The 25,803-nt window shown below is 37.0% G+C and overlaps 1 protein-coding gene across 1 annotated transcript in view; it reads right to left on the bottom strand.

Annotated features, from left to right (window-relative positions):
- The window catches only part of LOC6647668 (zinc finger protein rotund), a 43,499-nt gene extending 18,388 nt beyond the window's left edge, over positions 1-25,111 (bottom strand). The window contains exons 1-7 of the mRNA XM_002070307.4: positions 24,550-25,111; positions 23,206-23,955; positions 15,882-16,406; positions 10,222-10,323; positions 8,752-8,791; positions 5,637-5,687; positions 5,179-5,531 (exon numbers count right to left, since the gene is read on the bottom strand). Coding sequence (XP_002070343.2) covers positions 5,179-5,531; positions 5,637-5,687; positions 8,752-8,791; positions 10,222-10,323; positions 15,882-16,406; positions 23,206-23,625 — 1,491 coding nt within the window. The 5' untranslated portion in view covers positions 23,626-23,955; positions 24,550-25,111. The remainder of the gene's footprint in view (positions 1-5,178; positions 5,532-5,636; positions 5,688-8,751; positions 8,792-10,221; positions 10,324-15,881; positions 16,407-23,205; positions 23,956-24,549) is intronic.
- Between the last annotated feature and the right edge of the window lie 692 nt (positions 25,112-25,803).

Here is a 25,803-nt window from a genome sequence, read left to right as displayed (position 1 = left end):
AAAGGCAAAGGGAAAAATATTTTCGCCCCGTGAATAAATATTACGACTATATGCATGCAAAGTTAAGAAAAAAGAGGAAAAAAAATTTGTCGTTTTAACAACAATTTGGTTAAACAAAAAAAACTTGTAAAAAACATACAAAAATTTTTGTATTTTTATTGCATGTGTAAAACAAAGCAAAACACTCAATATTGTGAATTTGCCTTAGGAGTGAGTGAATAAATGATTGTGGAGTGAAGTCTCGATAAAGAAGACGACTGACCGATTTGAAATTTGACTTAAAACATTAAAACTATAAAAATATATATACAAATCACAATTTTTGCCCGATTTCGCCTATTCTCTTAATATATTTGGTAATCAAGGCTAAATTTCCGGTGAGCAATTTTGAATACTGGAAATAAATAAGCACTTTTCGATTCGATTGTTGGCAAAATGAATTCAATTAAGCTGAAATAACCACTATTTCATATGTATATTATATAAAATTCGAACCACAAAGAACTAAGCCTAAAAGTATTAAAAAATTAACAGAAAATCTCAATTTTATAATTGCAAAATTTGCAGACCCTTATTATTTAAATAGAAGTTTATGCCAAATAAAAAATGAATCTGGCTCAATGTGAACTTTGCAGATAAAGTTCTTTACTTATACATTTTGTGTAAAATGAATAAAGAAATATTAAAATATTTATTATTTAACCTTGTGTGGGTCTCTGTGAGTTTTACCTGATAAGCCCCAGTTTCATTAAGCTTATGGTGTCGTGTAAATGAGATTTCACTGTATTGTGATAAAAATAATACTCTCAGCATAGATCCAGTGAAAAAGTGATGGTAATGAGTAAATGGTTGGCGCAGGACAGCGAATTCCTAGGCCAAACATTTGCCATTAGCTGCTGTTGCTAACCGCAACATTTGCTGGCAGGCAGGATAGAATATGGAGGGCATGTTAATGTTAACAGTTAACCAAATTGCTAAATGCCAAAGGCTGCCACACACACACACACACCAGCACACTCAAAAAAACACACACACGCTATGTAGGGGTAATGCATATGCACCAATACCGTGGCAGAAAAACGAAATGAAAATAAAAATAGTTTACATAATTCATGCATTATATCGGATCAAATTTTAATGCCCAACCCTGCATGAAGCGTAAGCTTCTCCTCTCAATGTGACACAAAATAAAAAAAATATAAAAAAAGTGTTGCCTACTTGGGGGCGCGTGTTGAAAATTATTTAACAAATAGCATGTATACTTTGTTCATATGTGGGTGTGTGTACAAGTATATATTTTATTTCATTACTTTTTTATTTTTTAGATTTTTTTAGCCTATTTTTATTGTTAATTAAATGAAGGGGAAAAACAAATGCTCACACACACACACACACACACACGCATGCATGCATGCATCAAACACATACACATGCGCCGTTTGGGTGAACTCTGAAAATTTTGTGCAATTTTTCTATTTTTCTCATCGTTCCTTTTTTTTTCGTCGTTTTTGTTGTTGTTGCTGTTGCTCTCGTTTTTCGCATGTAATTTCACTAATTGATAGTGTGAGTTGGCTCCAACTCACCCTCGGTTGACCAAGCTTGCAATTGTGTTAGTGCCTCTACGCCCCTCCATACACACACACACACACACACACAGAAAAACGAACTTATACATATACAAAATGTAGGCAAATTGCAGTACAGGCAAAGTGCACCCACACACACATACACACATACAAATACAGTTGCATGTATTCTAAAAATAAAACATTGCGAAAAATAATAAAAAGGTTATTATGTGCTGGTGTGTGTGTGTGCGTGTGTGTATGGGAGGATGCTACAATAATGGTGTTGCATACTTTTATGCTTATTTCAGTTAATTTTTCGTTACTTGTTTTATTTTTTTTGATTTTTCTGTACTAGGCGTGTTTTATAATTTTATGTAAACGTTGCCAGCGACCTCCCTTGAAATGGGCGCGGCACTGAAATTGATTTTTATACTCCTCTTTTATTTTTTACGGTTTTTTTTTTTTTTGTATATGATTTATCACAAATATTTTGTTAAAAAATTTGCATCTGCAAACAAAATGAAGGTTAAAAGCATGAGGTTTTGTTCACACACACACATACAAACCCACACAAAAAGTTTAATGATTTTCAATTTTTTTTAAATCGGTTTTTCGGTTTCTCCATATAGGTTTTTGCTGAAAATTTTATACTTTAATACTGAGGGGCTTTCGTTTGAAAAGTGCTGACGATGACGACTCTGATCGAATGAATAGAAAAACAATTTCGGGACCATTTAAATTCAATTAAACATATTTAAATGACTTTTCTGGTTTATCCATTCCATTACAGAAAAAAAAGCCCAAATAATATTCTAAAATTGATCAGTTAAAACGTGAAAAATGTTGCGAAATTCTTGAAATTAATAAATAGTGGGAATGAAATTGGTAAAACTCATTTGGGAATTTAAAAGTGTCATTACGAGAAATAACTACTCGTAAATTGAATTCTTTTTGTTAGCAAATAAGTTGGTTCAGTTTAGATTTTCTTCGGTTAGAAGTGCTTAAGTCGTATTCCGAAAATTTTAGCTTCTTTTTATTGTTAATTCTTTTGTTGGCCTTTTAAAAAGGCCAAAAAAAAAAGGAAAATTTTAGCTTCTTTTTATTGTTAATTCTTTTGTTGGCCTTTTAAATCTTTCGATGCATAATTTTCCTTTAGCAGACCACTAAAAAACTTCTTAATTTCTTTATATCCATAGCTGACTATTCCCAGAATATGAATGAAGAGCATCTCCAATTTATCGGCAGAAGCCATTTGTTGTATGAATTTCAATAATATATTTTATTAATAAAGCGTTCATAATTTATTTGTATGTTATTTTCAGGTTTGGCAGTGCATTAATCATTTGCCTCTTTACCTTATTCTTTTTTGAAAATAATTGAAAAATAATTTATTTTATTTTTAAGCTCACGAAGCGCGCTGCATGCATGCGCCTCCCTCAAAAACAAATGAAATGAAATGTAAGAAGAAGCAACAAAAATTGGGTCCACATTATTTTTGGCCAACAAAAAGTCAACAAATAAGAATGGGAAAAGTCTCCGACGAGTCGCTCTTCGTTTCTCTTTGGCACATTCATCCGTTCCAAAAAAAAAAAAGATGCAAAGAAAATGGCAGAGCGCACACTAACATGATAGGCTGACCGTCGCACACATACACGCACACACATATGTACATACATGGCAGGGGGTGGAGATGGTTTATATACGGATATGTGGTCAAAGGCATAAAAAACGAGATGTTGCTGCTGATTCTGCTGCTGTCGTTGGAGAGTGCCAAGTGTAGTAATTCCAATTGAAGCTGGGAGATACAGCAACAACATGGCCAAAGCAGCAGCAGCAGCACCACCATCACCAGCAGCACCACTAGCTGTAGGAGTAACAGGAGCAGCAGAAACAGCAGTGAAAGAAAAAAGGAAAGTGTGGGTAATTAAAAAAGTAGCAGCAGCCGCTTTTTGAGTGTACAAAACGCACTAATTTTCAGTAGTGCAGCTCACAGCCCTCACCCACACATGGACGCTCACACATATACATGCATATGACGCTCATACCACATTCATACACGCAACAGCAACGTGCACAGAAAAAAAAGCGTTAGCATACTTTTAGGCATGCTTGCTATTTCACTTTTCCTCGCACAAATGAACACCTCGTCCATGTTGGTCTTCTTCTTTTCACTACTACTATTTGTTGCTGCTGCTGTTGTTGCTGTTATTGTTGCTGTTGCTGTTGCTAGCCTTTCAGCAGCGACATCAGCAACATCATAAATGGAGTAGGGATAACTGCACGATTCTGTGTGAGTTTCGATGCTCATCAACACGGCAAACGTTGTTAGCTTCCGAACCGCAATTTGTGGGCATTGTGGGTGTGGCATAGTATCTAAATGGACATATCATTCGTTTTGAAAATTGCTTCATGTCCATGGCAACAAATAACATTTGCAATAATTGGTAAGCCAAAACAAAAAAAAAAAACAAAAACCAAATGTTGATTTCTTTGACAACTCTTGTAGTTATCCTGCAGTATATGATCACATAATGAGTGAATGGAAAAAAAAGGTTAAGTGTCATAACTCTATTATGAAATGGCGTTAACAAGCTTCACCTTAAACGAGCAAAAATGGGGTAAAAATAATATTCCCTTGATAGATTTAATCCTGAATGTTTTCTACCAAAGTCTGCTGATGACAAATTGTCATAGGAGGATCTAGTGTTGACAATGGAGGAAACTTTGCTGATCAAACGTTTGGACTACTTATTGGCGATAAAGTTTTCCCTCTTATAACTGCCCAAATTCTTATTTTTTGTTCTGTTTTCTATTATCTATTATTCTAATCCCTTCTATGCATATCTGAGCCAATTGTCAGATTTCCACTTTAATAACCTTGTTGTAAATTTATATTTAGAATGACACAAAACTGGACAATTTTGGCCATGTAACTCTATTTTTGAAAGTAAGCTCAAACTCAATTGCTTAGCCCACCAAGGATGTGTCACACGGCTATCACACACCGCAGAGAACTTGCTTCAAACCCGAAATTGTGAAATCTTGACAGCTGGCACCTGCCCCAACTTGCCATAAGTGACCGTTAAAACAACAAATAAGTTCAATTAGCAGCTAACAACAGCATTGTCAACACACTTACCCACACTCATACACACTCACAGACACACTTTATTGACATTTTATGAGCAAAATGCATGTGCAGCATCTGTTGTTGCCTGTTGGCCCTTTCGACTGAAGTGTCAGTCATTATAGCAAGAGACAAACTGCGTTGGAAGCGCCGTGAATGAGTACAAGGGAGTGTTTGTTTGTATGTGTGTGTGGGAACCAGATTGAAGCAAATTGAAATCCGAAACTATGGATCAAAGTAAATCAATTGGAAAATTGTAAACAAAGCCTTTGCTGTGCGATTGTTTCGCCTACCGCGCTGGAAGGCCCTGGCACTGGCTCTGGCCTAAGTGACGCACAAATTTTTTTTACCCGCAATGTTAACGGCTGCCATCGGCATAATTTAACTGTTAAAACCTTTAGCCTTAAGTAACATGAGGAGCAGCAGCAACAGTCGTCGCATCAATATCGTGAACAATTGGATAATCGTTTCATATGGACTCACCTGCGGGCACATTTTGCACTGATACTTGCGTCCACTGCCTCCGCCTCCGCCGCCGCCAGTGACCGCCGCATGACCAGCACCGCCTGTGCCACTGCCCCCTACACCGGATCCACCGATTTTGCTGGCATTGATGGGCTGTGGCACCACGAGAAGAGCAGCCGCCGAAGCAGCTGCCACCGCAGAACTATGATGATGGGCAGCAGCAGCAGCGGCGGCGGCAGCAGCAGAACTGACATGATTGCCATGATGTGAAGTGGCGCCAAGACTTGAATTGCCGCCGTTTGAATTGGCTCCACCTGCACCACCACCGCCGCCACCACCACCATTTGGAGTACTCGATAGGCCCAAGCCACCTATAAAATATTGAAAACACACAAAATAAGTAATTAGAAATTACTCACGTAAAGCAAAAGATGTTCCGAAAACTAAGCGAAAAGATTTCCCATCACTTGACTCACCTTGTCCAGCCACCGAATGATGGTCCAAACGATTGTCATCCAGAAAGTGACCTGCAATTGCAATTGAGTTGTTGCATTAAACTTCTTGCTGAGTTGTGTTGAGTTAGTTGAATTATGTCAGGCCATGGCGCCATCCAACGGCTGTCGCTCCAACGTCAAGTTGGTCTCGGGCTCTGTAGCCAGTGGCCAGTTTGGTTGGCCCGTTGTCCATGTCAAAGCCGCGCTCGCTGAGGTTGTTGCCGACAATTCACGTTCACTCACGTTACCTATGTCGCCACCTGTCCAGCCAAAGGATTCCCCCTCTCCCTCCTTTACTCCGCCATGCTCATGCCCATCTCTATTCTCATCTATTCATCTGCCCCTTGGCCACATCCATCTTCTAATTAAACTGAGTCATTTTGTTGCCTGTTCTGATTGCCACTGGGAAATCGTTTGGACTGAGTTACGGTTTTGAGCTTGTAGATTATGTGAAAATTGTTGCACATTTTATAATATTTCTACCGGTTTACCTCGGGCGTTGCTGAAGTTCTATCATAATTAAGCGTTTGTTTTTCTTTTTTTTTTTCTGCTGCTTTGTTGTTGCTGCTGCTGCTGCTGCAGTGGCAGCTTAACGTATTTGCGTGTAAAAATTGTGTGAATTTGTTAATGAGGTTGAAAGGCTTTATATTCAGAAGATATTTATGAACGTAAATGCATTTACAATTATGAAGAGATTTGCTGAATTGGATTTCACAAAATCAACTAACTTTATGAGTTTATGAGTTTCCTTTACGCATTTACTATCGCTTATTCTTTAATTAGGCCACATGCTAAATAGACGACGTTGATTACTTATCTTTGGAATCGTGTAACTAATAATGTTATCAGGCCTATGTCTGACTATGTAGTTTAGACTGAAAAATATCCTACAATATTTAAAAAATTTCATTTTCTGCCGAACTTCAGGTGTTTTAGCCAAGGACTATAAGCTAAGCAAACTGAAAAATAAGTAATTTGTTTAGGAAAAGAGATATCCGAAGTACACTTTACCCCTCGCTTTATATATAAGTAAAATAAAAACTTTTTATATTTAAAGACCATGTAAAGCTAAACAGACTATAAATAAGCTACTTAGGACATTTATTGAACCCAAATTTTACCTTCTTACAGTCAATAAGACATTAAGCAAATTTATTAAACATATTTATCGATTCGAGATCAATTCGAACATATAAAAAACAGTTTGTGTTTGTTTTATTTTCCACATATTTATTTATTCATTGGTCTTTTGTTGTCTGTATTTTGATTTCTTCTTTTCTTTTATTTTGTTTCAATGGAATCTGATTAATATCTCGTTAGAATTGGAGACCATAATCTAAATTGACATCTCCGTACACTGGGGTGATATTTAAAGTCATTCTCAAGGCTATTTTAATAATATTTTCCTTGTGATTGTCTGATTTGTCAGTCGAGTTATAATGATGAGTTATAAAGATGAGTTCACACAAAGCTTTGGTATATGCCCTTGTTTAATGCACTAGAGATCAGTTAAAATCTTCAACTTCATTCATTGGTTATGCAGACTTTTTCAATTGGATACCAAGAACATAGGGACCACATTTCTGCAATAGCTGTAAGATGGAGGACAGACCAATTCTATTATCAATAGGCTTAATGGCTTAATGGCACTGAACTCATTGCTAAAATTCCTAAACCAACATTGAGTGATCCATTGAAGAGAGATCCGGCTAACCTAGTGGATCCAAGCGGAACACAGTTCTTATTCTTATGCGTTCAGTTATGAACCCCATCTTAGCTCATATCTATCCATTTCTTGACATTTGACAAATAAAAAATTGATTTTAACAACTATTCAAGTTTCTAACGAGAACAGACCTTTCTTTAGGTCTATTTCCACTTACATATTTCTTGTCAACTTATTGCAAACGTTTGTATAACAAACTTCTTGCCCTTATGATGTTATTAGTTTGTTCTTTATTATATTTGCATAGATGAAATTATTTACATATCTATTATTTTAAAATGCCAGCATTTTGTAGTCACTTCAAGCAATTAGCTCTTTTGGCGTCCCACAGATGATGATGGCAAAGTATGTCAGATACATTTCACTAATAAAACATTTGCAGGCAATTGTTGGCATAAATGTTTTGTTCTATTTAGTTTGTTGCTTTCATTGTCGTCGTTGTTGTTGTTGTTGTTAGTTGGCAAACAATTTTAGTGTTAATTACGACGGGTTTTTGAAAGTTTAGGTTCATGAACACATAAAATAAACCCACACAAAATACCCACCTCACTCTCCTCACCCACCCTCCATTCGATAAAGTTTTAGCGGCATTTTTCAGTGGGCTTGTTGGGCTTATTGTTAATTTGTACAAGGATCGCATAGATAGATACGGTGAGGTACATCTACATCTACATTTGAGATCCATTGATGGCAACAATGTGGCCACTAAGAGATTTTTATCTTCCAAAAGCAAAAGGCTGCAGCAATAGCAACTGCTGCAACAACAACAACAACAACCTTATTGGCCAATTGCCTAGCGTTGACATTATCGATAGAGAATCTAGCTACAAGACTGAAGGAGGTCCAGATCCAGACTCCTGGGTACCAGCAGCCACAGTAGCCACAGCTACCGCCACTGCCACAGCGTGTTGCTGTCAATGCGGCGGAGCCTCTCTCAACATGCAACATGCCCTCTTCCTAGCAACTTCGAAAATGTTGAAAATGTTGTTTGCATTTTAGGAATTTATGTAAACATCTTGTAAGCCAGTCTCTTGTACGTTCAGTTAAAGGTCAACATTTCGGCGACTTTTTGGTTGCCGTCGTGGGAGCTGCTGCCCCGCTTTTGTTGTTTTTCGAGGCCCGCACGCGTTCTTCGATTTTAGTTTTGTATGTAGATTGCAATCTTTGAGATAGCTCTCGCGCTTTTGATCTGAATCTTTGGCTTATTGGGTAGATATCGGTTTAGGCCGTTTCGTGATTGTTTCTCTGTCCTTGTGTTGGTTGTTCCTGCCCTACTGTTTAGTGAGCAATTAATTAGCAAACGATTTCTTCCTCTGTCGTTGGCTTGGCCTGTGAGAGAACCTATTTGGGAATGTTTAAGCAATGACTCACCTTTCTGCAGATTATTGTGGTGATGATCACTCATTTTGGCCTAAAAGTAGAAAGAGATAATTTAAAATTAAATATTTCATCAATTTTAATAAACACAAAGAGAGAGAAACAAAAGTCCTATTTAATTAACCTAATCAACTAATCATTAATATTAAATATGCATTTGACAAATCCACTCAGCTCAAAGTAATTAGCCATGAAACAAAAATCAAAACCAAAAATATTTTCCCAATTTGTTGACACCCCAAAAAATAGACAAATTAGAAAATGCTACTAAAAATATTAAATTTGCATAATTAAAAGCTACACATTCAAATCAAGTTTACCAATTTATTGCCATGGGTCGAAACAAAAAATTAAAAAATTTTATTCTAACTGACATAAAGTGAAAGTGGCAAAAAGGAAATTTTGATGGCTATTGGCCATCAAATATGGGTTAAATACCAACCGAACCTGACCTAGGATGACTCTTGCTACCTCTCTCTCTCCCACACACACACACACACACACACACATACACACACACAGACATCGATATCGCTGCCGAAAATCAAATAAAATTCTATATAAATGACACCGCCGGCTGGCTGCGTTTTTTTCTCCTAAACTCTTTCAATATGCTTAGGCAAAACGAATATCCCGAATGCAACAAAGACAACAAAATAGAACGAAAAAAATATATGTATAAAGTTTATTTCTATAAAAAAATTCGGCAAAAGCAAAAAAAAAGTCTGGCTAGAGCCAGACAAGTAAATAAAAGAAAATGTATATAGGAAAAGCAAAGAGAAGAGGGCAAACCAAATCCAAATGTTGGCAGCACGCGAGTTTAGAATTTGTTTTTGTTTTTATTTATATTTTTCCCCCCTTTTGTATGTCATATTCTCTCTCACGACTTTACTCAGCTGTGTTTGTAGCACAAACAGCGCTTCCGGTTTTTTTTATGTATTTTAAAAGAAAGACCAGCAACATTTTAGGCCTTAACAAAGATTCTAATAAGACGAAACTTTTCAAGCTTTATCTATAGATAATGACAAACAATCCAGTTAACGATTTCATTATTCTATTTCAAGACTAATGGCAAAAGTACTTAATCGATCTATTGAAATGTTTTTAGAACATGAAACAGAACTTTTTCCATTTATTTTTAGTGATCAGCAACAGGTCGACTTTGGCTACAGAAAACAGAAGAAGTTTAATCCGAAAGTTACTCAGACTATATTAAATTATAATTAATGGTTTTAAAACCAAGACCTTAGTCACTTTCTAAGTTTATCTTACAGCCTACCAGACCACCATTTAAATATCAGTTAACTACCTAAATAATTATATGATATAGGGTATACAGTATTCGCCTTGTTAACCTTCACTTTGAGTATTTGCAAAGTTTTTTAATTTTTTTGGCTTAAACCATAACATTTCTGGCGTATTATATTCTGTAGTTGCTTTTGTTTCTTTATTTAAGATACTTACCTCATATTCCTGTTTCAGGGACATTGGATGATGCTCGCTGGCATGCTGATGACTCCGCGGCGTTGGGGGCCAAAGATTGTAATCGCTTATATCCTTAGCATGCTGTTTGGTTTTTTATGTCCAGCATTTTTTGTCGGTCAATTGGTGGGCGAAATATGCAAAATAGTTAAGAAAAATTTGTTTGCTATCAGAGTGAGAATTTTATAAGGTCTGCGAAAACATTTTCCACGTTTCAATCGATGTCGTTAATTAGTAAAAAGAAGTAAATAATTAAATAGAAAACTAGATGCTTCACAAATGCCTGATAAATCATTTCCACAGTGGAAAGTGGGTTATTTGTACTATAATAATGAATATAGGTATAAAATAGTAAAATTCGATTATTAAACTAAGCTGTCATAACAATTAACAGTATCGAATGTATTAAGAAAAGCAAAAAGTTAAAATAAACTGCCTCTAGGTATTCTTCAATCAGCTGAAGATGCTGAGTTAGTAAAAGTTAAAAGTTAAAGTTACTAAAAGTCTGGCTCGGTAATGTAAAATAGATTTAAATAAGAACTAAATAGGAATAAATAGGAACCTACTAAACGTTGAGACTTTGGTTTAATTTGAAACGAAGCATTAAAATATGTCATAAAATTTGCAAGGATTTTATTATAAACAACAAGTATCGCTCATACTTATCTTTTCCCTTTATAAATATACAATTAACACACCTCTTGAAATTAATAGAAAAAATATTATTGAAATACCTCTTCAAAGGGCTTGATGAAGTGCCCTTTTCGTTTTTGTTGGCCTACTTCAATAACTTTATAATGATAATCGATTTGAATTCATCATTTTTGTTTTTTATCTAACCAAGTGAGAAAAATTGCCGTTTATTGAAATTGGAAGCCGCTTTGAAATGGGCGGGGTAAATGGTAAAGAGAAAAAACAAGTGGCTAAAAAATTTCTGGCAAGCTCAAAATACAAAACACAAATATATGAAAGTGTCAATTGAAATAGAAAACCGAGTGTAACACACAATCGGAGGTGTCAAAGCGACGGCGGCGATGCATTGGAGACGGCGAGCGGCGACAAAAGTGCGGCGGCTTTTGGTGTTGGCCAAAAAGTTGGCAAAAAGTGTTGCATATCGCAAGGGGAGTTGGCCAGTGTGTGATAGGCTCACATGTGCATAAGTGTGTGTGTGTGTTTGGGTGTTTGGGTGTGTGAGTGAGCGTTAGTTGATGTTGTTGTTGTTTTAGCCAACTTCTTTTACTCCTATGTATGTGTGTAGGAGGGTGGTAGAGAGAAAAAAAATAGAAAAAGAGAAATTACCAACAGAGACTGACACACGCATTCACACACACACACACACACACACATACGCATGTATACATACATACGCAGCTGGCTGATGAAGATGACCAGAGCCATGGACATGGAAATGGACATGAACATGGACGGAAGTTCTCTCTAACCAACATGCCAGCCAGCCAAAAGCAGCAGCACGCAGCAAAAAAGAAACGAAAAAAAATTGAAAAAAATTTTTGAAAATAAAAAAAAACAAAAAAAAATGACACAGCGCAGCAGCAAAATTCTCTTCATCTTCCTCTCCTTTTCACTCCCTCTCTTTCTGTCTCTCTTTCACACAAACTCATTCGCTCTCTCTCTTACTCCTTAACCTCATCTCCATGCTCTCAAATGAAAAAAAATTTTTTGCTAGTGGTACGCAAATAAAAAAAACCTAGAAAAATCAAAATAAATTTTTTTTAACCCCTTCGCAGTGGCAGCGACGTCAACTGAGGCTCTGTACAGTTTTGGGTGGCTGGGCGGTGGTTTTGGTGGATGGATGGAAGGGGTTTGGTTGGGTGGTTGAGTGGGTTTGTTGCTGCTTGCTTGGTCCAACTTCTATGCAAAAAGTACGGCGAAAAAAGTGCAAAAAATTAGGCGGAAAACGTAAAAAATGCTTCCTTCTTTTTTGTTTTTTTTTTGTTTGCAATTGCTCGGACCAGACTTCCACCCACCACTCTGCCTCGGCCTAGAACCACCCGTCCAACCACCCATGGCCAGCCGCCAAAACGCGTTTTCTACAATGTAGCAACCTTTGAATTCAACTTCCTCTCACTCACTTACTTTTCAGTGAGCTTCTCTTCTTCTTTTTTTCCAGTTTTTTTTTTTTGTGTTGCCTGCATTTTTGTGAACTTCTTTTTCTCTTACATCTTTTTAGCCATGTTCTGTCTGCTTCTATTGATTTTTTGCCATAGATAGAAACCAAAAATTTGTATTCCTTTAGTTTTTATATGTGCATTGTTTATTCCTTTTTGCATCCTTTTTTTTTTTTGTGTGGTGCTGCGTTTTGTCGCCAACTCTTTTGAGGTTAGAGTTTGTTGTGCTTTTTCTTCTGCATATATAAAAAATGCAGGGAAAATGGGTAAAAATCGAGGCAAATGGAAAGAAAAGTGTGCTACAACTGTGTGGCAATTACTTTAAAAATTGAAGTTGCCTGGCGGTTTTAGCGCGGTTTTTTATTCATTCCATGACTCTGGTACGTCTATTATCCATTGAGAGCCCGTCGAGTCAGGAGCAGGCCGAACTTCTCTTGGCATCCATTTTGTGCTCTCATTTCGTTTCGCATTTTCAATTTTCACTTTTCTGTATTCTCGTGTGTTGTGTTTTTTCTTTGGTCCAACTGTCGCTTTGGCGTCACGTCGAGGTTTTTTTATTCCTCTAATTGAAGCACAAGTATTAATTGCAATGCTTTGTTTTGAGGCGTGCTGCGGTCTAGGGTTGCCTCTTTTGTGGATCTCATCGCGGTTTAGGGCTTTGGGCATTTTTTACCAATACTAATTCGATACGGTCGAGTGAATGAGTGAGTCTGTTTCAAATAATCCGTTTGCGAGGCTAGTGAAACAACATTATTAAGGTTTAAGATATTTTACAGTCGTAATTGTGTTCAGTTGAATCTGTTATCTAGAATTGTTAAAATTTTAAAGAGCAACTTAAGAGCGGATCTTAAGAGGAAATGTGTGAGAATGTGAGAAATGGAATTTCAACTTAAGACGAAAAGAAGAAGACAATAGGACAAGATAGAACTAGGAACCTTTGCGCCTTCAAGTTTATCATAGGCTAGTTCATTATTTTCAGAAGATTTATAACTTTTCTTATGCCTCAAAACTTAAAACTTGTGTACAAGCAATGTTTGTTGTTGTATTTACAAGAAAATCCAAAAGTTCTTTACATGTTTCAAAAAAAAAATTCTTTGACTGTTTATTGCATAATTTTTTAAGTAAATTTCACTTCTTTTCTAATATTTGCTAAGTGTTAATTTGTTTGTCAATTAAATAAATGCAAAATATGCCATGATGAAGGAAGCATTTGCTGGTCGATTTCTTCATTTGAAAGCTTCTAAAGACCACATAAAAAAAGAAGCAAATTAATAAGACAATTTAAAGATTAACTGAAGAATCTGAATCTATGCTAGAATTAAAAACTGAGACCTAAAATATATTCAACTACCATTTAAATCATCTGTATAAGCCAATTTATTCTCTAATTTGCTTATTGAACATTGGCCAACATAATTTTGATTAGCCATGATTTTAGGACAAACTAAAAATCTCATTTAAATCAATATCAAGTTTAAGTCCCAACTTGATCTACACGCTTTGGTTAAAATTAAGCTGCAGTTGCTTTTAAAATTAATTAGTGTCTCCTCCTCTTAGTGGCCTGAGTTCGCTTTTCATTCTTCACGTTTCGGCCAATAGCTAATTTAGCTAATGCAAGTGACAACAACTACAGAATCTGTGAGTGCTGCGATTGTTGACCCGACGCCATTGTTAAACTTTAAAAATTAATTAACTCGGGAAATGTCTCCTTAAAGAAAGACGAAGAAAGCAAGAAGAAAATACGTTCAAAAGTAAAGCGCGTTGCTAACGAGGCAAACTGAAGTAGGCGAAATGCGGGAGGGCAAAACTGAGACAAACCTTTCGGCCTGGACACGTTCCTGTCGTTGTCCTTGGAGACAATCAATCTCCATTCAAAACAATAATTTCGCAGCTTTAAAAAAAGAAAATTCAAAAGGGAAACAAAAAAGCAAAACAAAACAAAAAAAAAATCAAGAGCAAACTCAATGAACAGCAACGAAAAAACTCAAAACACAAAAACAAACAAAAACAGAAACTGAAGAAAAAGTCAAAGAAAAACTTGAACGACGCGTTGAACTTGTTTACATCTTGAAGGGAAAAAAATTCTACGGAATGGCACGCGGCGAGCCAGAGAGCGAAAATTTCTACAGCTGCCAAGTAGACGACGAAGCCAGGACGAATTTCTCTCTCTCTCTCTCGGATATGGGTGAAGGGGGAGAAGGGCAAAAAGGAAGAGTGCGAGCAGCAACGGGATGGCAAAAAAAAGGAGGAAAATAACATTTTTTTTGGACGACGAAGCCGTTAAAAGGATTTTTTTCAACGTCGCGTCTGCTCGGTCAAGGATATGGGTATGAGAAGGGTTTAGGGCTTAGGTTGGGTTCTCGTTTTGCGTGCTGCTTTCTCTTTTCCCTCTTTATTTTCCATCCTTCTGAGAGTGTATGTGTGTGTGTGTGTAGCTGCAGACAGCAAACGGTTCGAGTTAGATGGCTGAAGTTGTCGCTTGGAGTTGTCGTCGAGTGAAAGTGCACGGAAAGGGTTAGGGTAAGAATTTTTCCAAAAGCCTTTCGCATGCGGGGAAGCTTGATGATGAATCGTGCTAAAAATTGCAAGGGACTTGCAAAAAAAAGACAAGAATAAATTGTGATTGCGGCCAAGTCAATGAATGGGAATGGTCTGTGTAATAAGTTGACCTGCTCTCGGGTTAAGGTCGTCTTCTTGCCACATGAACTTTGCTCAAGTATCATCGTGTAGGTGTTTCTCTAGACCCATTTCTCATTTACAAGGTTTTATAATTATGGTGAAATTTAAATTTAGATACTGAACCAGTACATGCCACATACAGTCTGATGTAGTCGAAGGGTTATTCCTAGTTATTATATCATATCATTAATATGAGTCTGGTTTTGGATTCTTTTATCCCTAAGTTCTGTTAGTCTGCTGACAATAGAATTTGGTTGTTTCTTTCTGATTCTTAACGTATGTTGTATAAACTGTTGAATTAAATATTTAATATTTAAGTCTATCTCAAAGTTAATCTTGTAACTGTCTAAAGATTATAATTTTTTATTAGACTTTCGTTGAAAGCTTTTTAGATTTCAAAGATTTATATTTCTCCCTAAGCCTTTTGTTACATGCATTTCATTCTATACATTATAGTTTCTACGTGTAAGTTGAATTTAGTTGTTTAGTTCTGTTCTTTGATTGAAGAAATCTAAGGACATTTGAAAGTTGATTCAAAGATAATAACATATTTTTGTACTAAGCAAAAAGAGTTTTCATAGATAAGTTTCTTACGCATCGCTCATTTAATTCACTTAACTTGAACAAGTTTTTTAATGCACATTAATTAGAAGCCAAGAGAAGTAAAAGAGAGTTGGCCTCAGTTACTGCAGCTATACATTCAGCTTCTTGTCAATTGCAGGTGTCGGCAATGTTAAGACAATAAAAAAAGTAGAGAAAGATAATTTTCCTCTTGGTGATTGTGTGGGGGAGTTTTCAAAAAGGCGGACAAGAGGTTATTGTAGTTGTACTTACATCGACATTGCCATTCCACATGTAATGCATGCCCACAGCTGCTGTGGGATCATGATGCGTTTGACCTGTCATATGTTCGGCCATCACAGCACTCATCCAGTGTACCAATCCCTGTGTGGGATTCTGTCCCTGTACGCTGCCGATCGGCATATTTGCAGCGGCGGCAGCAGCAGCGGCAGCAGCCACAGCAGCAGCAGTTGCTGTTGAGTTAGAGTTGTTGCTGTTGCTGTTGTTGTTGTTATTATTTTCCTCTGGTTGACTTTTGCACGTGGCTATAGAATTGTGGGCCCTTGTTTCTGGTGGTGATTTTATGGAACTGCCAAAGTTTGGACGCGTCTGCTGCTGTGAGGTGGGTTGAGTTGGATTCAAATTAATTGCGGATGCCGAACTTGTTTGGCTACCCTCAATGGGCGGAGTTGGCGGCGTTGTTGGGTTGTTCGTGTTGCTGTTGACGACTTCGTCGTGTTGGTGTCCGCCGTTTTGCGTTGACCAGGAGTAACTGTTGTTTTCGTTGCTCTGGGGTTTCTGCCAAAAAAAAAAATAAGAAAAAAAAAGGTGAAAAAGGTTTTTTTTCTATACATATTTTGTTGGTTAAAGCATTGGGCATGAAAAATGAAATGATTTTTTTATGATTTTTACTTGTTATTGTTGGCTGGCGCCGTGTTACACACAGAACGGTCCACTGACCGGTCGAGTTCCATAATTAGCAACAATAAATACAAGGAAACTTTTTTCGCAAGTTGCAAGGGTCACCAACGACATGATTTGGGTTACTTGACTTGGGATTACATTTTAAGGAACTCAAGTTTTGGATGAAAATATAATTATAACAACAAATAGGAAATCAAAAATCAAGAGGACAATCAGATGGCAATTAACAACTACGGGATGAGCTCTATTTTAAGCCCCGGAGTGCAAAATGTCTGATTTATCAGTAACATATCTTAATTTGTTTGATGGGTTGACAAAAAGGAAGAGGACATCTTGGGAAATACACTTTATTTATGCGATACCGGCTTAAAGAGCTTTAATTCTATTTCAAATACTAACATTTCCCATACGTCTTCTAACCGTTAGCTGCGACTTCATTTGCACTTCTCTCTCATCGTTTGATTCGGTTTGCTGTTCCTGTTCATCCTGCTCCTGCTTCACCTGAGTGCGCTTGGCTGATTCTGCAGCCGCCACACAAACAGCGGCTGCAGCTGCCGAAGATAATAACAAATTGGTGGACAAAGAGGCACCGCTTCCACTACCACTTCCTGTTGCAGCAGCCAAAGCTGCAGGCGGTGTTGGTGATGGCGTTTGGACATAGAAACGTAAGCCATCGCATTTTTGTTGTTGCTGTTGCTGCTGCTGTTGTTGCTGTTGCTGTAGGACGGCACTGGCAAAGAGGCTCTTGTAGAACTCAGCAGGCATAAGAAATGGCACCGGAGTGACGGATGGTGTGGGCGGACCCATCTGATAACGCTTGAGATGATCCTTTAGCATATCCATTTCAGCATGATTGTTGTTGTTGTTATTGTTGTTTTGATAGTTGCTGTTGCTGACGCACTTCGTTCGTGGAAGTTCGTGCATGACAAATGTAAGCAAACGCTCAAATGTAGGCAACAAATTTCACTTTCAAATGGTGCCTCTCCCTCTCCATGTACGCCAAAAGCAATTTATCTAACTGGCTTGCAGTTTATTTGTTTGATTTTTATACATACATACACATAGACACACTTGGATACACACACACACATACACACACTGTCATATAGAAACTAAACAAGCAAAACTTTGCCAGCGAATTTCATGTACATTTTTTGTTCTTTTTTCTTTGGCTTTTCTTTTATTTTCCAAAACGAAACACAAGTTTTTTCAAGTTTTCCTTTTTTTTTAAGTGATGTTTGTTTCTTTTTTTCTAGTTTTTTGCGTTTGAAAAATGAAACAAATAGAAATTCATTTGCCGGAAAAACTTGCCACAAAATGACCTTGAAAAATGTGTGGTGGTTGTTGTTGAATTTTTTTTCCTTTTATTTTTCAAGTTTTTCCATTGCAATATTTTATTTTGTTTTTTAACATTTTTTGTTTCTTGTTTTTATTTTTTATCGCTGATGGTTAGCACATTGTTTAGTAAACAGTTTTGTGTGAATGTGGTAGAATATGTCCACGGAGATTTATTTGTTTTGCTGGTTGTTTGATTTGTTTAGCATTCATTTGTCATTCCGGTTGTGCTTTTCGAGTTTTTGATATGTCACTAAAGTAATATTTGGTTTCATTTTTGCTTTTCGATTGTCGCCTGTAGGTGAGGATTATCTATGAAAATTTGGCTTTATGCTCTAACGTGGTGAATTCTAAAGCAACTATTGGCTATTATTGAATATAATCTTCGGAATACCAATTTGTCTCTTTGTAAGTCTGGGAAAATATTACAATTTTCTATTGGGTATTAGCTCTAAATTTTTTAATTAAGTTTATTGTATGTTAGCTGCAATGGCTTGTAATATATTAAAGCAACTTGAACAGAATTAGTTTTAAAAATTTATTGAGTTGTCTTTCCACCATTCTAGTTTGGTTTGAGACTTATCAGACATGATGGTAATGTTACTAGATGGCAGCTGTCTGACTTAATACAACTTCTATGGTAATAAGATGTCTGCTATGATATAGTTAGTCTCTTAAGTTGACTGTCAAGTGACTGCTAAGACAGTCGAACTATTTCGTAGCTGCTTATTAACTACTAAGAAGAAATTTTGTTCAAAACGGGTCTAATATAATCTTATACTTTTCAGAACAGACACAGTAAGTGCTATCCATAACCGATACTAAGTAAGTAATGTATCTAAAGTTATTTTAATCTATTTTGAGGCATTAAGATCAGCATCTCCATTTGATATAATAACCAACACTTCACTTACTATATTTCTTTGTTTTTTATGCATTTACTAAATTAATTTTTGTTTTACTTATGTATTATATTTGACTACGTTTTACGTCTTTGTTATATATTAGGAACTTTTTGGTTTTATTTGGCGTATTTATTTTTGCACTAATTGTAGGAACTTTGGTTTTTTCCTTTATTATTTATTTTAGTTTGTTTACATTATTATTATTTTATTTTATTTGTTTTGCACTTTAAAGAGGAACTTTAGGTAGTTTTTGTAAACTGTGGGGAAACAAAGGACAAAAGAGAGAGATTTTTCTTTTCAATTCACATATGTTTCTCTCATTCACATCACGTTTTCGCAATTCACATTGGCCAACACTCGAACAGTTAACACATTTCAGTCGGGCTTTCGTTTTTCCGTCTGCTGATTAAAGCTCAGGCATTATCTGCAGCAGCAACAGCAACAGCAGCTGATAGTGTTTCTTTCAAGATATTGCGCATACGACGCGTTGCAGTTGCTAAGTCTTTAAGTTTTGTGGTGGGCTGTGTGGGCGGGTGTAGGTGTTGGCTTTGGTTTGTTTGTTTGTGTGTCCTGTCGAGTCCTGTTGAGTCCGTCTGCGTCCGTCTTGCGTCAGGGAGCATGGGATAACTTGCAACAACTGAAAAACTAAAACTCAAAGTGCACCAGCCAAAGGCATGAAGCACTGAAGCTGTCCGCAAAAGAAATTGCGAGCGCGCGCGAAGCAAAAATAAGTATGTATATAAAAAAAAAACACACAAACACACACACATACACATTTATATATATATGTACATGGTTAGCCCACACATATTGTGTGCTTGTGTGTGTGTTGTGAATGTTTTGTTGCTCCTTCTACACTTGTTGTTTCTCCTTTTTTTCTTGGTTTTTTTCTTTTTTGTATTTTATAATTTTTCCTCTTGCTTCTCCTTTATAAAGACATACAATTGCAGTTTTCAACGGAGAAGCACTGCAGCATTTTCTTGTAAGAAAACGGAAAATAAAAAAAGGAATAAAAGGAACAACAAGAAGAAAATATAAAGCTGAATTTGCGCAAAGTTCAGCCGAGGCGCGAATAAAGAGGGTAGAACATGAGAGAACTTAAAGAGGTTTCAAGAGAGGTGGAGAAAGATGAGAGATTGATTTTCTTTTATATCGTTTGCTGCCCTCTCATGTTTGTACTATGAATTTTCATTCTCTTGGGAAAAATTACCCAATCGTATGTAAGCTGTACAGTTTGATCCTTCTTAAGCCTCAATTTGGTAACCTTGACTTGACTTAATAGTCAGTGCTTAAGGAGAAAAGTCAGAGAACAGAAAGTTTGAGCAAAAGTATACACTTTCTATTTATATCTAATAGTACTTAGATGATACAGTCAAGATTTGAAGTCAGTTTCTTGACAGATAGGATTAGCAAGTCGCAAGTACTTAAATCCCTTTAGTCCTTTTGCCAGCTCATGTCCCAAAAAATTCTTCTTTGAGTCGTAAGTTTGGGTCTTCACTTATGATGGTCTGTACTTTTTTCAACCCTTTCAGCCCTTTTGCGGTCAGCTGTGTCTTTTGCGGGACGCCATCTAGCGTCTAAGCCACGAACTGCTTGTGGGCTAAGAAATGTAAAGGCTAACGCCAACGCGAACGCGAGTGCGATACCGCGACCGTGTAGCAATAGATTTGGTCAGAACCAAGCTGGGAACTGAGAGCTGAAGACAACGACAGTTGCAAGCCCGCCAAAGGCAACACATGCAACAATCGACGACGTTGACGTCAACAGCAGCAGCTCTGCCGGCTCCCAACAGCCAACAGCCAGCGGAGGAAGCAGGAAGCGAGAAAAAAAGGAAGAAAACACAAAAAAAAAGAAAACAAGAGAGCAAAAAAAAAAAAACTGACAACGGAAGCAAGCTATTTCCCGGCACCGACTCCGGCTTTGGCCATGGCTTCAGTTCCAGCTCCAGCTCCTGCTACGGCAACTTATGGTGCTCATGTTTGTTGTAAGGAGCAGAAACAGCAAAATGGCTCGCGCGCGAAAAGGAAACTCAAGGAAACACACACACACAAGAACACTCGCAAGCATACACACACAGACACACACATGAGTTTTGTGGATATAAAAAATCCAAGTGAAATTGTATTTTTTTCCTGTGTGTATTGTTGTTGTTTTCCCATTTTTTTTTTGTGCTGGTCTTATATTTTTTTTTCTTTTTGTTCCTTGCCACATGAAAAAAATGGCAGCGACTGAAAGAAATACATTGCCAAGCGTCGAGCAAAAAACGAAATAATAACAAAAAGTTGTAAAAGAAAAGCGAAACTGTGTGATGTCCTGGCACACACACACACACACACCCATCCACATAGACTCACACAATGCCGCGACGACGACATATCGAAGAAAGGATAAAAACATTCAGCTCTGCCAGCGTTAGCTGCGACGCCGACCGCTAGGTCGGCGTCTACTTCAGACGTCAACGTTGTTAACATTTCACGAGCGCCAATTTCATTTTCTTTCATTTTGTTTATATTATTTGTATCCTTTTTTCTATTCTATTCCATTCTCTTGCATATCTCTTAGCATTATTTGGTTTGTTATTTTGCCCCTTTGATATTATTTTGTTTGATTGTTGGTTTAACCCGTTTCTCTTTATGAAATTTAAGCAAGATCTCAGGGTCTTTTCTCAAAGTTAACTTAAAGATCATTTTCTTATATCTCTTTTCTCTCAGGTCAAAAAGCAATCTTCCTTTTCAAGCTTATTTCGCTTCATTTGGCTTTAAACACTGTGCAGATTTCTTTCTGATAAACATTTTTTTTACACTTACATCCCCATTCCTCCTTTTTTCTTAAGCGTCAGCGTAAGCAGCGCAGTTTGCTTTGCTGGCGACGGCAACGCCAACGCAAACGCATGCAGCAAAGTGTAGTAAGAAAAACTAAATCCTTTACAGGACCATATGTTTTTATGTATGTATAGATCCAAGGAACACAGCCAATTACACACATACATACTAATGTGCGTGTGTGTGTGTGTGTGTGTGTGTGTGTCTGTATGTGCTTTAATAGAGTTTCCCAGCACAATGGCTGATAAGAACAATGAACGGGCATCTTTTTTTCGACTATGCAACGTGTGGAAAGCAAATCGTCTTGGTATTTTACTCGGGCTTAACATTTAAACATGTTATGCCAGAATTGTATACTCTTTTAGATTAAAATTATGAAGAAAAATATGAAGGCAAGGATTGTTATTTTAAATGAATTTCGTTTAGTTCTAAATCACAAAATATATTTGTAAGTAAAGAAATTGATCTAGCAAATGGACTCGAGGAAGCATGAAAACAAAAGTGGAAAATAATATTTAAAAACGTAGATCAGACCTAAAACACACACCAACTAGAATTAAAACCCCTTTTTTGAGTTCAAACGTCAACTAAACTAAAACTTTGATTAGCTCAGAGTTACAGTATTTTATTCTTATTTGAAAACTTTGTTTAAAATTTTATTTGGATTTAATATGTTTATGGTATAAACTTTATACTTTCTAAAAATATTCTGCAATTTAAAAAAAGATCTAGAATAACTTGCATTTTTATAGAACTATGGTCTGCTTTCTATTTGTTACAAAGTGCTGTGTAAAGTGAACATACTATCAACATGAAAGTGTATAAAGAGAATTGCATTTAGTGATAATTGAAATAAATGTGAGTGGATTTACTTCGGTTGAACAACCTAATATAAAGAACAAATTGTTGCGGGGTTGAACTTCTCACCCCAGCTTATTATGTTCCAACTTTTTGCTATCAAATTTTTATATTTGAAAATCAATCTAACAATGAGTTTGAAATGTCTTCTCCTTGCACTCCACTTTGAGTGACAAATGTTCCACAAGTTGTTTGTGATTGCCCTAGGCACTTGATATGCAATTTGCACCTGTTGCTTGAATTTCTATACGGAAGCCATGGAGAAAGCTTTTTTGCCGTCAAGGACTTTTGCTGTATCCTGTACACAAACCGGGGAACAAAAAATATCCTTGCTAGCAAAGGCTATAAAAACCTTTTTTTAAAGCTTGAGTGGAAAAAAATGCTCACAGAGACTAAGTTACTCTTTTATTTGCACCCAAGAGACTTGGAGCATTTATTGTCGTTCTCTTTTACTCGCTCTTCAACTGTGTCAGTTGGGGGCGTGTTTGTTTTCATCGTGTTTTTGTTTGTGTGTGTCTTTCTCTCCCTTACGTTTCCCCCCAATCCGGCTTCCCTTTACGTGACTTTTAAGTGTTATTGGATGATTTTATAAAAATTGATTTGAGGCACGCCCACTTTGTATTGTGTTGTATGGCTTTTTTGGAAGGGGGACAAGTGCAGGTGCTGGGCTACACCAATTGGCATATTGTGGGTCATAGACATGGGATACCTAGTCATTTACGATAATAACATTATCTCTTTATTTTTACTCACCCGAAATGTATGATGATGCTCCACCGGACAGTCCAAATTCAGGGCATAATCCTCAACAACAGCTGCTCCCAGAGCTGTGGATGCCTCACCAAAGACCTGTTCGATCTTAATCGGGGGACTTGGCAATAAAGATGCAGTTGCAGTATTTGTTGCAGTTGATGGTGGAAGTGTCTTGGCCAGAATTATTGCTGTCGCCTCATTGCTCTGCACTCCGGGCGTTGCAGCTGTACAGGGTGTGGGCGTGGCCGTGGCCGTTGCATGGCCATCATGGTAGGGTGTCACAACAAACGAGGGATACGAACGAAACTGCGAATAGTCACTGTGATGCGGTGTATGGCTATGCGGTGTGTGACTATGCGTATGCGAGTGTGGATGATGCGCCAACTGTGGTCCTTTGTACCAGGTACCATGCATAATCATTTAAAACTTGATCAATTCACTTGTTCACTCGCAAAGCACTTGTTTTCAACTTTTTCCTTTTCAATTAGGACTCAATCTATTGATTCTCATCACTTGATTAACTGCAAGTTTCACATGGTTTAAGAGATATGATGATCATGTAAGCAATTTTTATACAACATAACATTTTGGTCAAAAGAATAAACAACTTTGAACTTCGAATCGGAATATTACACATTTACTTATTTATTTTGATGGCAGCAGGTACAGTTCGTTAGTCCTGCTGCCTACTTTCTAATCAACGTTCTAATAGGTAGTCAAGTTGGATTCTTAAACTTTGAGGCTCCCTTTCTGGAAATAAAACAAATTAATGATTGGAAGAATCAACCCTTTTTTTTTACTTGGCCATAATGATATTTGTACTTATTCTTTTTACACAATTCTCAGAAAGACACTTAAAGAATCCTCTATCCTCTTAAAGTTTTTTTGGGTTATAATAGAGAACTTTCCTAGGATTTATCATTTGATAAACGTATCAGGCAGCAGACAAAATGTAGTTAAAGAGCAACCCTAAGACCGGAGTAAAAACTAGTTGAAACTTATATGAACGACTTTGTATACTACAAGGAAAAATAATTGCAAATATTGAGACATTTATTACATGGAAATCGAATGTTTATATCTTTATCTTGTATTTATTAAACATCGGACTAATAGGAATGATTCAGTTTTGTCTGACAAGTTGATTAGTGTCTACACTCAAGACTAATTGGCATTTATCTAATCCTTGTTCTATGACAAATAAGAAATATTTATTAGTCAAGACTTAGATGAGTAATAAGCCGATGCAGTGCTTAGGAATATCTCTAGCTAGTTCGTTTGTAATCCTCTGACACAAGTTATTCTTATAAAATTTTTATAATTTTTTGACTTTTCATTTATTACCACATTATTTAAAGAACACAACACTGAAGAGTATAACTTTTATTGGGTATCAATTCATATTCATTCACAATTGACGTTTGCGTTTCGTTGATTCAAGATATTCACAATTTACACACTTTATCTGACTTATGGCATTATTTTTGAATTTTGTATTTTATTTTCGCACTCTTTCCTTTATTTCTTTTTTGTAGTTGTTGTGATAAGCGATTTTTGCACTTCACTCGTTGACAGAAACGATTATGCCGATATATGTAATTGTGATACAGAAAATGCAGCTGCACTTGCGGAATGATGAAAATGCATTTGCACTTTGCGACAGAATTCTTCACGGGGACTCCAGCACAAAATGCAGCGGGGAATTGCCGCTAAGCAGCAGCACAAAAAACTCGACCAAAGAGTTGCACTGAGTGCATGAAACGCGCGCGCGAAAGTGGCTAAAGTGGACAGTGGCCAGCACTCTGGGCCCTGGCACTGGGGGCTTAATTTGGCTTCTGCTTTTTGTGGAGCACTACAAAAAGTTGCTACCAGCTCGCAAGAATTCCGAACTCGAATGCTGAGTGTGGCAACGAAAAAAACATTCAAATGCCTCGCACGGCTCGCCGCCAAATCGCAGTCACGACGATGACGACGACCGGCGACGACGACGACCGATGATGACGAGCCACTTGGAGTGGAGTGTAGGACGCTCTCTCTCGCTCTTGCATAGTCAGACTGAGTCTCGGAAGAAGAGGGATGAGGGGGGGCCTAAACTTTGGGGCAGACAGCGGCGCATGCGCAGTAGCAATTTTAACTCCTCTTTTTGTACCTTTTTGCTTAGTTTTTGCCAGCCAACCGAGACAAAAACTACACTGCTCTCTCTCTCTCTCTCTCTCTCTCTTTTGCTCTTCCCATCTGCTTCGGTTTGTCTCTCTCTCTTAAGATTGGTGGACAATCCGTATAAAAAAATTTGTTTGTGGTTTTTCCATGAGTTTTTGCTCTTAACTCTTGAGCAGCTTTGATTTGATTTTGGCCGCTTTTTGCCTTCGTTGATTTTCCCTCTTGACTTTGAGCATGAATGGACAAAGTTGCATGAAGGTTTTGCTCTTTGGCTAAAAGACAGGCAATTTATACAAAAATTGACTAAAAATGAAAGTTCAAATATAAGAAACAATTAAAATGTAGGAAAAATTTAAGCAGTCTTTGATTTATATTAGATTAATTATTATTTCATTTTTATTTTAACAAAATTTCAAAATTTCCAAATTCAAAAAAAAT

The sequence above is a fragment of the Drosophila willistoni genome, chromosome 3R (genome assembly GCF_018902025.1).
Source record: "Drosophila willistoni isolate 14030-0811.24 chromosome 3R, UCI_dwil_1.1, whole genome shotgun sequence".
Lineage (NCBI taxonomy): Eukaryota > Metazoa > Arthropoda > Insecta > Diptera > Drosophilidae > Drosophila > Drosophila willistoni.
Note: the sequence above shows the minus strand (reverse complement) of the source record. Positions and strands in the feature narration are given on the sequence as shown.